Genomic DNA, 15,310 nt, shown 5'->3' with positions numbered 1-15,310 from the left:
CGCTTTTTAAACTGGCATTTGGTGCAGTTCTCCTGAAATATTTCCGATGTGGGACTAATTAAATTAAGTAGGTGCTATTTACATTTCCCGAACGACATTACAACCAAGGGGAACCGTCAAGGTCAATATGATGGACTGGACCATGGAAACATGTAATCTCAGTCTTACCCCTCTAATATTCATTTATTTACACATTTTACCATATAAGTCTTAAACATTTTAGGGGTATTTTCGGTAATCAACGCAAATACCGGGCGGAGTCCGCTCTCAAACTCGCAGTATCCAGGCCTGTCTCAGTCTTCGCGCGGTGGTCAGTGGTTCCGTCTCTTGATCACTATGAACTCTGCAATCGCTCTCGGCGGACCGGTACGCTGTCGGGGCTTCTCCGGTGACCGGAGCCCTAAGCCAATCAAACATGAACCGGCGAAATTCAAATTGCCTTCAAGGTCTTTCCAATTGACCAAGGGAAATTGTACCGGAAGCCTCTCGTCGGGGGGATGTCTCCCCGGTTCTGGACTTCGGAATGGTTCGTCGCTGGTTTCTGGATTCGTTTTTCCGTCTCGAATTGGAGTTTCCTCGAACGATGCTCAGTTCGGTTCGTTTGCTGAGGATAAGGATGTCGAGGCGCCGAGTTTCTTCGAGTTTATCACGTCTGAGAGGGTTAAGGTAGTGGCCATGCTTGCTTTGGCTCTTGCGCTTTGTAACGCCGATCGGGTTGTGATGTCGGTAGCTATTGTTCCGTTGTCTTTATCCCATGGCTGGAGTCGATCGTTCGCCGGCATAGTTCAGGTAGCTGTACTCCTCGTTAATTACTTTTGCGGCAGAACAATTGCTGGTTTCTTCCTCTGTTTTATTTCCGCAGCACAGTCCTCTAGGAGTGAAGTATTATCTTTTCTGCGAGTTTTAGCTTCTACAGACATGTGTAAGATATAGAATTGATGGAAGTAGTGACTATTTATGCTTCTTCGTATGATATTTCATGACAATTTCCCAGGCGTCGCAAATTAACCATTAGCCGATCGGTTTTCTATCACTTATTTATTGCAAGTTTGAGATTTTGTTTTCTCTAGATTAGACTTCAGTTAGCACTATTAGGAATCTAACAGTATATGATTTGAACAATGTTATCGCCTGCAACTTTTAACGAATTGGACTTCATGCAGTCATCGTTCCTTTGGGGTTATTTTGTTTCACCAATAGCCGGCGGAGCGCTGGTGGACTACTACGGTGGCAAGACGGTCATGGCCTGGGGGGTGGCTTTGTGGTCACTGGCCACATTTCTAACTCCTTGGGCCGCTGAAACTTCATTATGGGCACTTCTTGCCATGCGTGCTTTGCTTGGCGTTGCTGAAGGTGTGGCCCTTCCTTGTATGAACAACATGGTTGCTAGGTAATATTGATTTTGAACTTTCTGCTGATGGATCATTTGATTATCAGCTTCCTGATTTGTACTTTTAGATGACCACAAACCAAATTATGGTATAAACCCTTCTCTTTCTCGTGTAGATGGTTTCCTCCAACAGAACGAGCCAGGGCCGTTGGTATAGCAATGGCTGGATTTCAGTTAGGAAGTGCCATAGGACTCATGCTCTCTCCAATCCTAATGTCTCAAGCTGGTATATTTGGACCATTTGTTATTTTTGGGTTGTCAGGGTTCTTATGGGTTTTGGTATGGTTATCTGCAATATCCAGTACTCCTGATCGGAATCTTCAGATATCCAAATACGAATTAGAATATGTACTGAACAAGAGGCCACAACCTCTAGTGGTTGAGAACGTACCCAGGACCACTGTGATTCCTCCTTTCAAGCGGCTACTTTCTAAAATGCCAACATGGTCTCTCATCGTTGCAAATGCTATGCATAGTTGGGTACTGCTCAAACTCATTTCCTTCCATTTAATTCGTAGGATCCTCTCTGGTGGGCTTTTGTAATGAAGATATTGACTGATCTGTTAGCCAAAATTTTCTGTGGCTTTTACATGACAAAGAGATGGACAAATCCATCTTAGTTCAGTTCAATAGATGCCTCTTTTTTACAGCCTTATGGATAAATCCATCTGGTTGGGAACCACAACTCTCCACACCACAATGGTATGATATTATCCACTTTGAGCATGAACTCTCATGACTTTGCTTTGGGCTTCCCCAAAGGGCCTCATACCAGTAGAGATGTATTCCTTACTTATAAACCTATGATCATTCTCTTAATTAGCCAATGTGGGACTCTCTCCCAACAATCCTCCCCTCTTACAAAGTACACCACAAAGCCTTCCCTAAGGCCTATGGAGCCCTCAAACAGTCTCCCCTTAATTGAGGCTCGCCTCCTTTTTCTGGAACCCTCGAACAAAGTACACCCTTTGTTCGATACTTGAGTCACTTTTGACTACACTTATGAGGGTCCCAACTTCTTTGTTCGACAATTGAAGATTTTATTGTCATGATTTAGTTAATGGCGTGACTCTGATACCATGTTAGGAATTACAGATCTCCACCATGGTATGATATTATCCAATTTGAGGGTAAGCTCTCATGTTTTGCTTTTGGTTTCCCCAAAAGGCCTCATAGCAATGGAGATGTATTCCTTATAAACTCATGATCTTTCCCTTAATTAGCCAATGTGGGACTCTCTCCCAACAATCCTCAACACATCTTAGGTCAACGGATGCCTCTTTTTTACAACCTTACTTGGAATAAGGACTTGTTCTATCTTACGAGTTCTAAAGATGTCTTTTTCTTTTTCTTTTTCTTTATCTTTATCTTTTTTTCTCTCTCTCTATTATATAACAGACACTTATGCCACCTCCATACACTTTATGATCTTCATATAATTTCAGTTTTCACTGTATTTTGCGAATGGAGTATTTAGGAAGTGGGAGAAGAAACTTATGTACTACATTTACTTTAATGGCATTTCTTTTCCTACAGGGATTCTTCGTGATTCTTTCATGGATGCCTATCTACTTCAACTCAGTGAGGAACTCGTAGCCAACTTGTTTATAAGTTCTACATAATAAATTCTCTGTGAAATTTATGACCGGACGGTGTTTTTCCACTACAGGTGTATCATGTTGACCTCAGACAAGCAGCATGGTTTAGTGCTGTACCGTGGAGCGTGATGGCACTGATGGGATATTTTGGTGGATTGTGGTCAGATGGGTTAATACGAAGTGGTACATCTATCACTTTGACTCGAAAAATTATGCAGGTGAACATTTTCTACTTTTCTTTACAACCAGCTTTCATTGAATTCTAGGCAATCCGTTTGTTTTCAGAAAAAAAGAAAAACAAAATCAGTAGAAATGAAATATTTAACCGAGGATTGGGATCATGTACAAGCAGCACTTTGCTCTGGCTTCCTAAGAAGCAATAAGTCTTACATTGTTTATGTACTTTTGAATTGCTAGTCATTTAGCTACTCATTCTTTTGCAATGTCATGTCATCTTGTCGCAGATTACTGCTACTCTTTGTGATCTTTTTCTCCATAAATTGGATTTTCTTTATGCAAGACAGGACTCTTAGACTTGTCACATATATAAAATAGGATTTAGTCGATTTCGTTCCCCTTGAAATCGGCAAATCTCTGGGATTAGCAAAAGAGTTGAAGCAAACAGATATTGGTCATGTTTTGGGACATTAGATGATGGGATTTATTTTAATTGACTATTGAAAGAAGTTACTTGTTGTATACAGTTGTGATTCACCGAGAAAAGTAGCTAGTGTTCTAATGCAACAACCTAGAAACTGAAAACTACTACGTTCTTTCTCTTCTATTTGACCTGTTGCATCTTCTTCCTCTCTCCACATCCGTATTTGTCCTCAATTACCTCTTGTAATTTCAGCTATTCATGCCCTTTTTTCTTTCTTTCTTTTTTGTTCGTACGCCAGTCGATAGGCTTTATCGGCCCTGGGGTTGCCTTGATCGGCCTCACTTCAGCCAGAAGTGCATCCATTGCATCGGCGTGGCTAACTTTGGCAGTTGGACTGAAATCTTTCAGCCACTCAGGTTTCCTTGTGAACCTTCAGGTGGAATAATCAAATCTGTGAGATCTCTAGTTAACCTTCAATTCTTGCACTTCTGAACTTTTCCTCCATATCTTTGACAGGAAATTGCTCCGCAATACTCTGGTGTGCTTCACGGTATGTTATATTTTTGTAACCAACTTCTACAACCCACGACTGCATAATGAAAAAGAAGTCAAACATAATCGGATCATACCAGCTTGAATCAAAATTTTAATTCTCCTTTCTAGACAAGTTCTTTGATTCTTGCCACGGCTGCAAGGATACTCCAAAAACTGATACCAAATTCCTCTCTTACAGGCATTTCCAACACTGCTGGGACACTTGCTGCTATTGTGGGAACAATTGGGGTTGGTTTCTTCGTGGAGCTTGTGGGCTCTTTCCAAGGATTTCTATTGCTAACCTCTGCTCTCTATTTCATGGCCGCGCTTTTCTACATCATGTTTTCTACGGGCAAGAGGGTAAATTTCGAAGAAGAAACTGATTAGTAGTGGCTGCAGTTTCAGTGTGGGTGAAAAATCAGACCAAATCTTACAATGTATAGCTCGATCTTTTCTTAACGAACAACCTTACAATTTTTGTAAGTCATCAACCAGCCAAATCAAGTGGAGATCAAATTATACCATACCATACAAGTGCTATATTTAGAGGAGTTGTGTGGAAGATACGTTACAGCTTAGTAAAATAGCATAGAATTTTCAAACTGGCTTTGATCTTAGAAACTGACCCCACCAAAGATTTCGACCGGATCAAATCCAATCGTTTGAAGAGAATGGAGAAACCAAGAGATCAACCGAATTAGAATTTTTTTAATGTAAATTTTTTGAAAATTCGAACATCATAACTACGGGGACCATCATCTTACTAATGAGAGATGATAAAGTCTCCTGTGATATCAGAAGCTACCAACGCCAACAGAATAGGAAATACATGCTAAATAAATCAAAATATTAGCAGAAAATGGTAGCAAACTATTAATAGCTAATACAGTACGCTCAAGTCCCAAATCACAATTTAAATATATGATATTCCACCCACGGAGGCGCCTTCAAAAGTACATAAAATATATATGAGGATGTCTGTAGATCAGTCAATCAAGCAGGACTAACAGACCTTGAAACCACGCTTTGGCTTCTCGATTGACTCCCACCAGAATGCCCTCTCTTACGTGGACTCTCATAATGCTTGTAGCTACGTCGTCTCGGGGTATGGCTGCAAGAGCGACTCCTTGAGCCCCTTGATTCAGGAGAAACACTGCGTGAATAGCTCCCTGATCTACTGCTTCGTTCAGAGGAAATACTACGTGAATAACTACTCCTCGATCCCTGGGAGGGGCTGCGAGAGTAACTCCTTAAGGTTCTCCTCCTTGGTGAAAGGCTCCTAGAAACTGACCGATACTTGTGCCTTCTGTAGTAGGGTTCAGGGGACCGATCCCTGTGCCTTCTATAGTAAGGTTCAGGGGAATAACAATCATAAGGTGAGTAAGACCTGTCACGTCTCCTGGTTGGTGTCCTATACGGTGAGCGGGATCGAGAATATGACAGGGACCAATGCCTGTGCCTTCTATAGTAAGGTTCAGGGGAATAACAGTCATAAGGTGAGTAAGACCTCTCGCGTCTCCTCGTAGGTAACCTATACGGTGAGTGGGATCGAGAATATGACCTATGATGCCTATAGTCCAGAGAATCATATCTTCGACGGCTATAAGGGGAGAACGATCTTTGGTGTCGGTCAACAGAATAGGATCTACTCCTGCTACGATCAGATGAATAATGAGATGAGCAACTTGAGCTTCTATATGGAGAGTAGCTAGGAGAACGCCGAGAAGAGTAGCTGTGCAACGACCTGTGTCTCTCTGTTAGAATGAAACGGGTTAGACAGAAATATCAACACACTTCACAGCAATAAGCCAACATTAGATTAAAATCTCACCACTATCTGTTCTAACAAGTCCAAGATATCTCCCAGGAGTTGGGGTTCTACCTCTCCGTCTTCGAGCCTATCAGATTATTAAAGATAAAAAATGAGATAACTCAAATATCCATCTAAGAGAAGTACCAGCAGGGGCCGAAGTCATAGTGTAGAGAGACAAACAGGAAAAAGAAAAAGGCTAAAATACTGAGATAACACATGATTCAATTGGCAGAAATAAAGAGATGCAGGGCATACAACCCCAATGTTCTGAGACTTCATGTGTTTGTTTTGATTGTTTAGTTGTAGTTATGAGTTTGATGAAGAGCTGCTACACACAGCTAACCTGCTGTCAAAAAAACTTCAAGTGCATAGAAGCAAAAAATTCAAATCTCTAACGATGAACTGTCCAGAGAGTTTGTAAATATTCAAAGTTAAAGAACAAGACAACAGTAATAATGAGAAGCACCCTAAGTCTATGAAATAATACTCGGTTCTATGTTTACCTTTTCTACAGTAATTATACGACCTTCAAGTACAGATCGATTCAGATATTTGATGCATCGTTCAGCCTCTTCGTTACTAGACATGGTAATGAATCCAAATCCACGAGATTCTCTAGTCCACGGATCAGCCACAAGATGAACATCTAGCACCTGGAGAGTTAAAAGAAAATCACAAGAACTGATAAAATAGCCCATAATTTCAATCATCAACACAAAAGATAACATAAAAGGACAAAAGATATACAAAGCCACTAAGTATACAAGCCAAGGGAAAAAAAAAAAAAAAAAAAGAATCCAAGAACGTACTGTTCCCTCGGCAGAAAAATGCTTCTCTAGCTCTCTTTTAGTTACTCGAGGTGACAAACCGGTGACGTATAAATTGTTCCCAGGATTTTCAACGTCACTTGAAGGACTCCTGAAAAACAAATCAAGTAGCCAAAAAAATAAAAAATAAATGCACCACCCTTGCGATTAAGAGGATGGAAAACCAAGCAAGCAGATGGTTATGTGCAAGAAATACCTTGAACGGCTCCTTGACCTTGACAGGGACCTTGAGACCGATCGTTTATACGAAGGGGAGCGGGAATATCTAGACCTTCGGGAGTACGACATCTGCAACCAGATCAAACATAAAAAAACTAAATTCGATAGGGATTTACTGAAGAAGCACAAGAGTCAACAAAGACAGAATCGATGATAGTATTGTTGAGCATGAATGTCATCTTGAATAGAACAGCGTATAGACAGGAACCGCCAATTGAAAATTCATCGAAACGCAATCAAAGAAAGAAAATAATAACATCATGCCTTCCAATGGAAAGAGATATAATTAATAACACCTTCTCCAATCCGATTCTGATAAAACTAGAAAAAATCCACGAAAATTATAGCAAGCACTTCATTTGCTTCCCATGAGTATAATAATCATAGGATTAAAATGAATGACTTAATAATCCAAACCTAATTCTTCCTATAATTTTCATAGAAAGAAGAATCAAACGCACATGTGGACCAGAACCCTAAGCATATCATCCTCAGACCAAGAGAAGAACTGCAAACTTCAAACATTATGTACTCCGAAAAGATTCTAATTCCACCTAAAACATTCATGCAAATCGCATAAAACAACGAGAATTACAACCCGAACCTAATTCTTCCCGTAAAAATCATCATAGGCACCTCAAATGAAAATTTAGAACAGAGCCCCAACATTTCATCTCAGACAACGAAAAGACATGAAAACTCATCAAATGAAAGAAAAAGAAAGAACCTACCGCACAAATCAACGAATGCAAAACCTAAATCGAAGCACAAGGTAACCGAGCGTTCTTCTCAGTTCTCACTCAATCACAGCGGCCTACAGAACGGCGATTCGCGGGAAGATAATTAAACGTCTGGCTCTCAAGCTCAATAGTAAAAGCATCGGAGAGTTCTGCGTACGAAAAAGGCAAAAGCGATATATATACCCGCCAAGCCAAAAGAAGTTTCTGGAGCATCGGACATCAAATCAAAATTTAAAACGCAATTAAAAAAGTTTCGCTTCCGTATACAAATGCCTCTTCAAATCGGGAAATACTAGTCTAGAGTCCAGCACACGCAATGTTATCGTGGACATCAAGCGCGTGGCAGAATGTCACCTGTCGATCTTCAGACGGAAGAAATAATCCAACGGTCTATAAAAATGGAAAAAGGATAGCCTTGGAAGAGTAAATTTGAACCAGAAAAAAGAGTGCAAAATCTTGCTATTTTCTGATTTTCCAGACAATATTTTCATTAATTATAATTGCAAAAAAACAAAAATAATAACGTTGGATAATCAATAAATTAAAAATAGAATAAACGAATTTAATTTCCATTTCATTTTAGATCAAACTAACACAAGAACGAAACTTCGCCTAGAAAAAGATTGGGAAATGGAAGCAACAAATCCAAACTGCTCACCCTGTGTCTGAGTAAAAAGAGTGTCATATTAGATAATAAAGTCATGACAACAAAGGCAAAGACAACAACAGGGGCTGGCTAATGCCTTCCCGACTCAGAGAGGTCCTGCACCTCCTCGTCCAAGCGACTATATTCAGTTTCGGAATCGACAACAGCCAGCCTCGGCACCTCAAGAGTTGATCTACGATGATGCAGGTTCGGAAGGTGTTGCAGATGGGGCAGACACTGACTGCGTCGATCCCTGTGGTGCTGAACCTGAAGATGCTCCTCCATGGGATGGAGGGGCTGAGCCTGGTGGTATAGACTGCTGCTGATATTGCTGGGTACCTGAAGGAGGATACGGTTGGGGGTGGGGCAGGGGCTGGGGAGGCATGCTCGAATGATAAGGAGGGTATGGGGGATAATGTTGCACGTACCCATACGGCGGATAAAATTGCTGTTGATATTGTGTAGGAGGTGGTGGGTGCATTGTGTGATAGGGAAATTGATGTCCTTGTTGGTGTTGTTTCTCGGAACCAGGTCGAGTTTCGGTTGAACCTGCAGGTCCGCTAGGAGGCCCCCCAGCTTCGTGGGTTGAAACCAGAGCTCCCATCCTTTGAGGGTCCATTGAAGGGTAGAATGCTCTCTCCTGCTGCGGTGGTGGTGCTGGGATATTGTAGTAGTGCATAGCTTGAGGTTGATCATGACTGCCTGAAGGGTGTAAGTGGTTATGCTGCTGCGAGATAACTGCTCGAGGCAACATTCCACTGTGAGCCACCGCAGCTTGCTTCGCTTCATCAGAACCTTCCGACTCGGGTTTTGGTGCTTGAGGTCTACCCCACATCAATTTCAACCTAAGGCCCTTGATTACCAGCTTGTTGGAAAGCTCTTCTGCAGCCTTCTCTGCACCTTCTCTGGTGGTGTAAGTTACAAAAGCGCATGCTCTCTGTAGCACCATTCTGATGGATTCAATTTCACCATGAGCGTAAAAGTTATCTCGAAGATCTTGCTCGGTGACTCGAGCATCAAGGCCGCCCACATACAAGGTTCTAATACTCTCATCCTCTGGAGGCTCCAGAGAAGGCATCTCTCCAGCCTTGTTAAGAAGCTTCAGTGCAACTGGATCATTAACCCTGAGTTGGTTAGAAAAGAAGGTAATCTTGTTAGCAATATATCTGCGTACATTCTAAATGACAATATGTAGCAATTTTTAAACATTTTTAAACATTTTTGCAAATAGAAGACCGAAATGTGAATGAAATATATCTCCGCCATCTATTTCAGTCATTATGATCGGAATGTAACCATCAAATTAAATGTGATACCGCTCACAACAACCCACGTATACTCGCTAAATCCTTTCTAACTCCCAAATTGCTAATGAGTACTCTTCCTTTGATAAGTGAGGGTAACTACCTGTATCAACGCTAACTCGCTCCAAATTCCAAAATGGCTTACGTGTGCCCTTTCATAAATGAAACATTTCGAGCACAATTCCAGCGTAGATGCTCGAGTTATACCTCCTCCTCTTTGTTGGGCCAATTGGTGCATTTACTTAGGAAGATGTACAAGAGCCCTTTTTTTATAGAGATGTCAGTTCACTCGTTCAATTTGAAACTGTATTTTGGAGACCTTTGAGGTTAGTTTGGCCCATAGCAGGGATTCTGGCCTTATAAATCTCTTGCGATGGAGGATTATAAATCTCTTGCGATGGAGGAAGTTTTGTTTCATCATAAGGAAGAGTAGTATTCTCAAGAGTGCTTGATCCTTTGTTAGAGGCTGTTAAGAGCGACGAACCTCCACACTAATATGATAAGCATAAGCATTCGTGACTTTCTTTTGGTTTCCCCAAAGGCATCATACTAATGGAGATAGTGTTCCTCACTTATATACCCATGATATTCCCCCTAATTAGCCAATGGAGATAGTGTTCCTCACTTGTATACCCATGATATTCCCCCTAATTAGCCAATGTGGGTCACTTATATATCTATGATCTTCCCCTTAATTAGCCTTTGTGGGACTCCAACAATCCTCAACAGAGACATAATGCCCCTCTTTGGGTATAAATCTGTAGAGACGTTTGTATAATCATTTGTTATGTTAGGAGTATATTTGTTAGGTTCTAGTTTAGCACTCTCTCTCTCTCTCTTTGAGATGCTATTTTTTGTAGGGTTCAATTTATGTTTGCCCTTGCATTCTTTCACTCGATTTCTTGAAAATTGCCAATGTGCATAGCAGTTGGCAACTATAATCCTATACCCAATAAGAGACTTCTACAACTCTGAATCAGAGACATCAAACTCTTGTACACAGAAGCACTAACTCCTACGTTGAACTAGGCTTTTGCATGCCATCAATTTAAAACAAGGAATCACCATAATGAGTACGTAAATATCATACAATGTCGAGGCTTTTATGAAAGAGAGAATTTCCAAGGCAAGAAATTCTAAGCAAGGAAGTATATATTATTATTTGATAAACAGGTATAGGACAATTATCAATTTTTAGGATATCTAAAAAATAGGCCATAATCAAAAATAAAATAAAGTTGCATATCTTATGATTTCAGTCTATACAATTGTTTCTGATCTAAAAACAATCATGAAAACAATTGCAAATAAAAGGTTATTCATAGAGAAAAACAATGGTAGCTTGATGGAGGAAAAGGTTATCCAGTATCAATCGAAAGAGAACAGCAGATTTGTGTTCTAATGAAAGAGAGAAATAGAGGAAGAAAAATATCAAAGGTGAGAAATAGATAAAAGAGAAAGAGCAGAGACATCAAGTATGTCTAGCAGTTGAGGGAAGGCTAAAGAAGTTTCACCTTCAGATGGCATGCTAGCGTGGACACTATCTACTAGTGGTAGGCTTGGGTTGTTACAAATGGTATCAAAGCCAGACATCATGTGGCATGCTAGCATGGACGCTGGGTCCCCAAGGGGAATGGATTGTTAGATCCCACATCAGTAAGAGAGGAGAACAAAACATTCCTTATAAAGTTGTGAAAATCTCTCCTTAGAAGACGTGTTTCAAAACCATAAGGCTGACGGCAATACATAACGGGACAAAATGGATAATATCTACTAGCGGTGAGCTTGGGCTATTACAACTTCAATGTCTCATCTTTGGAAATACTACTCATATCCCACTAAGTACTAAATTCTAATTTAAAAGGCCACCAATCAATTGTTTGCATATGAATAACTGAGCAATAATCCCTGTTTTCCAACAAATAATTACTTTTGGAAGACTATACACATCATATGATATAAACTCAAAAAAATCTTAAAATATGCAACCAAATGCAAGTTGATGACTGTAAAAAAATCATAGAGAAATAAATAGATAGATCAAAATAAATAGCAAATCATTCAAAATAAATAGATTGGACACATAACAGCAAATCATTCAAAATAAATAGATCAACCATACCCGTAATAACGATCCTTTATATTTTGCTGGGACAACTCTCCAGTTTCAGGCATCTCATGTCTGTAAGGGCATTCAGAACCTCTGGTGCATTCACCCCTAATATAGAAACTACAAACATGTGCACGGTTCCTCTTGTAATATGGTGTAGTTCGTTGAAGCTTCAGAATAGTATCGTTTGGCCGTGCCTTTCCATACGAGGACTCATAATCAATACCAGCTCTAGCCTGCATGGTCAACATTGAACAAAATTAGCATAAAGCAAGCAACAACGAAGTTGCAAAGACCTTCTAAAGCTTTCAAATAGAAAAATTACAATTACTTCAATCTTCACCAGATTTATTTCACCAACAACTACAAGGCGAAATTATCCTATAATCCAAGGAAATACTCCAGCAGAAAGTGCATACCTTCCGATCATGCTCCTCAGCAAAATATTCCCTATTCACATCGCTCTTCGGAATAGAATCATTGGAGTTGATAGATAGGGCGATATCTCGAACCTGAACTGGTAAGCCATATTCAAGGTCCAAAAGGCAAACTTGACATACATTTTTTAACTTACTACATGTCTGGCAAATCTCTGTTTTCTTATATCTAGCATCACGTCCAGGCCTCCACCTGAAAACTGTAAATGGGCGCGTGCATATTTTGCATTCTTTATCATAATCAGCTTTCGTCTGCATTCAGAAATCACATTCATTAAATCAAAGTCATGTCTTGAGTGAATACTAACCCACAAATCCATTGTTCTTCCCACATATAAAATTCATAACAGTTAACAGAAACCATCTGGGTCCGTATTCAACCACGTACATTAATTTAGAGTATTTTCAGGAACATGACAATTCGAAAAGGAATTATTCGAACATTCGAGTGATTAATTGTGGTGTTTTGAACGTAATTCAAAAACGGGATCGAATAACTCGCGGGGTAGAGGTACTAACGTTAAATAAGATAGGAGAAGCAAGAACGAACATACCATGCGAACGTAGGGGTTATCGCCGAGGCAAGACTCGCAGATGATGGGAAAATCAGAGCGCTCCCAGCCATCAGCTTCCAGATCCCTCAGTAACCGATGCGCCATGAAAAATTCTAGTCGAGCCCAACCAACTCTGTCCTCGCAACCTTGAGAGGAACTTTCAAGAAATCAATCAAGTCTTTGGAAATCCCCAATCAGTAACTCAGCCTTCAAACTCAACGACCGCCATAGCCAAGGGAAGAATGGCTGATTATTTAAAAAAAATCGAAATTGAATTGAGAGATTTCGTGAATAGAAATGCCCATGTGTTCCCGTTAGGTCTAAATATGGGTCGGTGCAAACCCGCTTTGACTATGCCCTTTTCCTTTTCCTTTTTCAATTTATTTTCAAAACATATATATATATATATATATATTTTAATCGGTATTTAACAACATTTTTATTTTATTTTAATATTTAAAAATAATCTGTATCAATAATACTTCCTAAAAATAAGTATATTATAATAGATGTACTAAATAATCGGCTGATTTATTTGTTTGTAACCATGAATGAAGTAGAATCTATGACTTCTGGTTTTCCGGTGTATTACTAAATCTATGATTTTCTAGTTTGTTACAAATTTATGATTTTCTGGTTTGTTATTTCATGATTTGTTACAATGTAATTCTCATTATACACATCTATAAATATGATCTTATTATACACATCTATAAATACACAAGGTCGTAGGTCAGAGTGTCATTCAACCTAACATGGTATCAGAGCTAAGGTTTATTCATTAATCTATTGTATCTTCTTCATCCTCTCAATCCACCATTTCCATCGGTCTTCTCTCCTCCATGTCTAAGGAGATTCTTCACGATGTGGTTGCCGCTATTACGTCCAAGGAGGCGTGGGATACCCTGCAGCGGATGTTTTCGTCGTCAACTCATGCTCGCATTATCAAATCCGTGTTGAGCTCACCACGTCCAAGAAACGCGATCTGTCTGCTGCAAATTATTTTCGCAAGATCAAAGGGCTGGTCGCTGCCGGCTCTGCCTTGCAGGATAATGATGTGATCGCGTATTTTCTTGTTGGTCTTGGCCTTGACTATGATCCCTTCGTCACCTCGATGACTACCAAGAGTGAAGTCCTCAAGCTTGATGATGTGTTTGTACATCTAATGGCATTTGAAGCTCGCCAACTACAACACCAAGCTGAACTTCAGTTAAATCCTAGATCTTTTGTCAATTATGTTAGTCGTGGTGGTCAGCAAAAGAACTGTGGGCATAGGGATCGTGATCGTGGTCGTGGCTGTTCTCAAGGTGGTGCGCCCTCTCGTTCTGCTGGTGATCGTCGTGACCCTTCTGCTCGTCCTTCCTGCCATATCTGCGGCAAAGTAGGGCATACTGTTGTTCCCTGCTGACATAAAATGGATGACTTCCTTCTACTCCTTCTGCGGCACTGGCGACTACTTCCTCTTACAAAAATGATCCAAATTGGTACAACACAACCCAAGGTGTGAACAGATGGAACAATAACATATTCTGTAGTTTGGTCTTCTGCCTCTGTACCTACTTCACATATTTCTGCTATGGAGCATCCCCTCTAGCGTCAGGCAATGAATGATGAATTTCTGGCACTTCTCAAAAATAAGACATGACACTTAGTTCCTCCTCATGCTGGTCTTATTGATTGCAAATGGGTTTTCAAACTCAAGCAAAAGTCATATGGCTCTATTGATCACTACAAAGCACGCTTGGTTGCTAAAGGGTTTTAAACAGCAGTATGACGTTGATCATGATGATACCTTTAGCCCAGTTGTTAAGCCCACTACCATTCGGCTCTTATTATCTCTTGCTATTTCTCGCGGTTGGGCTATTCGGCAGATTATATTCTTACAGCTGGATTTTACACCTTCAAAGGTTGATGTCTTTGTTTTCATTTTTAACAAGACGGGCATTCAGATGTATATCCTCATCTATTTTGATGACATTATTATCATCAGCTCATCTTCTACCGCTACTGAGAAACTTCTTACACAACTTCGGGATGATTTTACCGTCAAGGATCTTGATATTTTGAGTTATTTTCTTGGTATTGAGGTCTGACATACTTCCAATGGACTTGTTCTGACACAACATAAATACATTCAAGATTTATTGTCCATAACCAATATGCTCACCTCCAAAGGTGTGCCCACACCTATGCTTCCTAGTGAGAAATTATTGGATGGTGGTAAAAAGCACTCGTCTGAGGATACTACTCGCTATCGGAGTGTCGTTGGTGCTCTCCAATATTTGTCTCTGACACGTTCTAATATATTCTTCCGTGTCAACAGAGTGTATCAGTTTTGTTGGGATTTATGTCTTAAAGGCTGGTAATTAATTATTTAGTTTTTAACAATAATTTATATTATTTAATTGTTATCCATGGTATGAAAATCCAAGGTTATTGATGTAATCTTGAACAGTATGTGGTTAACATACAAGAAGATTGTGTTCAAGTAATAACATGAAGAGTCTATAGTATATGGATAAGGTTGGGTGTCTTAT

General features: G+C 40.0%; 3 protein-coding genes and 1 non-coding gene across 10 annotated transcripts; 2 read left to right on the top strand and 2 right to left on the bottom strand.

Annotated features, from left to right (window-relative positions):
* Nucleotides 1–12: 12 nt before the first annotated feature.
* On the top strand, nucleotides 13–4,669 carry LOC111469477 (probable anion transporter 4, chloroplastic). The gene is made up of 9 exons (XM_023114756.1): nucleotides 13–152; nucleotides 224–789; nucleotides 1,164–1,390; nucleotides 1,507–1,870; nucleotides 2,927–2,971; nucleotides 3,060–3,206; nucleotides 3,888–4,025; nucleotides 4,106–4,139; nucleotides 4,323–4,669. Exons 1-9 carry the CDS (start codon nucleotides 128–130, stop codon nucleotides 4,508–4,510), a joined length of 1,734 nt encoding a protein of 577 aa, XP_022970524.1. The 5' UTR covers nucleotides 13–127; the 3' UTR covers nucleotides 4,511–4,669.
* A 273-nt stretch (nucleotides 4,670–4,942) lies between these two features.
* On the bottom strand, nucleotides 4,943–7,882 carry LOC111469489 (serine/arginine-rich splicing factor SR45a-like). 7 transcript variants are annotated; one of them, XM_023114776.1, is made up of 7 exons: nucleotides 7,714–7,882; nucleotides 6,960–7,051; nucleotides 6,746–6,854; nucleotides 6,440–6,589; nucleotides 5,955–6,021; nucleotides 5,567–5,877; nucleotides 4,943–5,482 (listed from the first exon to the last, which is right to left on the bottom strand). In XM_023114776.1, the coding sequence occupies exons 2-7, from the start codon at nucleotides 7,049–7,051 to the stop codon at nucleotides 5,117–5,119; spliced, it is 1,095 nt and encodes a 364-aa protein (XP_022970544.1). In that variant the 5' UTR covers nucleotides 7,714–7,882; the 3' UTR covers nucleotides 4,943–5,116. The 7 variants fall into 7 exon arrangements, 4 of the variants coding, with proteins under 4 accessions (XP_022970544.1, XP_022970545.1, XP_022970543.1 ...); XM_023114777.1 differs by having other exon boundaries at nucleotides 4,943–5,485; nucleotides 5,570–5,877; XM_023114775.1 differs by having other exon boundaries at nucleotides 4,943–5,877; nucleotides 7,714–7,880.
* Nucleotides 7,883–8,273: 391 nt separating this feature from the next.
* LOC111469478 (zinc finger CCCH domain-containing protein 40-like) lies at nucleotides 8,274–13,054 on the bottom strand. The gene is made up of 4 exons (XM_023114757.1): nucleotides 12,774–13,054; nucleotides 12,202–12,471; nucleotides 11,795–12,018; nucleotides 8,274–9,492 (listed from the first exon to the last, which is right to left on the bottom strand). Exons 1-4 carry the CDS (start codon nucleotides 12,876–12,878, stop codon nucleotides 8,562–8,564), a joined length of 1,530 nt encoding a protein of 509 aa, XP_022970525.1. The 5' UTR covers nucleotides 12,879–13,054; the 3' UTR covers nucleotides 8,274–8,561.
* Nucleotides 13,055–13,812: 758 nt separating this feature from the next.
* Nucleotides 13,813–13,951, top strand: LOC111469585. The gene has a single exon (XR_002714904.1). It is a non-coding gene; the product is annotated as a small nucleolar RNA Z247 (small nucleolar RNA).
* The last annotated feature ends 1,359 nt before the right edge of the window (nucleotides 13,952–15,310 follow it).

This window comes from Cucurbita maxima, unplaced genomic scaffold (genome assembly GCF_002738345.1).
Source record: "Cucurbita maxima cultivar Rimu unplaced genomic scaffold, Cmax_1.0 Cma_Scf00040, whole genome shotgun sequence".
Lineage (NCBI taxonomy): Eukaryota > Viridiplantae > Streptophyta > Magnoliopsida > Cucurbitales > Cucurbitaceae > Cucurbita > Cucurbita maxima.
Note: the sequence above shows the minus strand (reverse complement) of the source record. Positions and strands in the feature narration are given on the sequence as shown.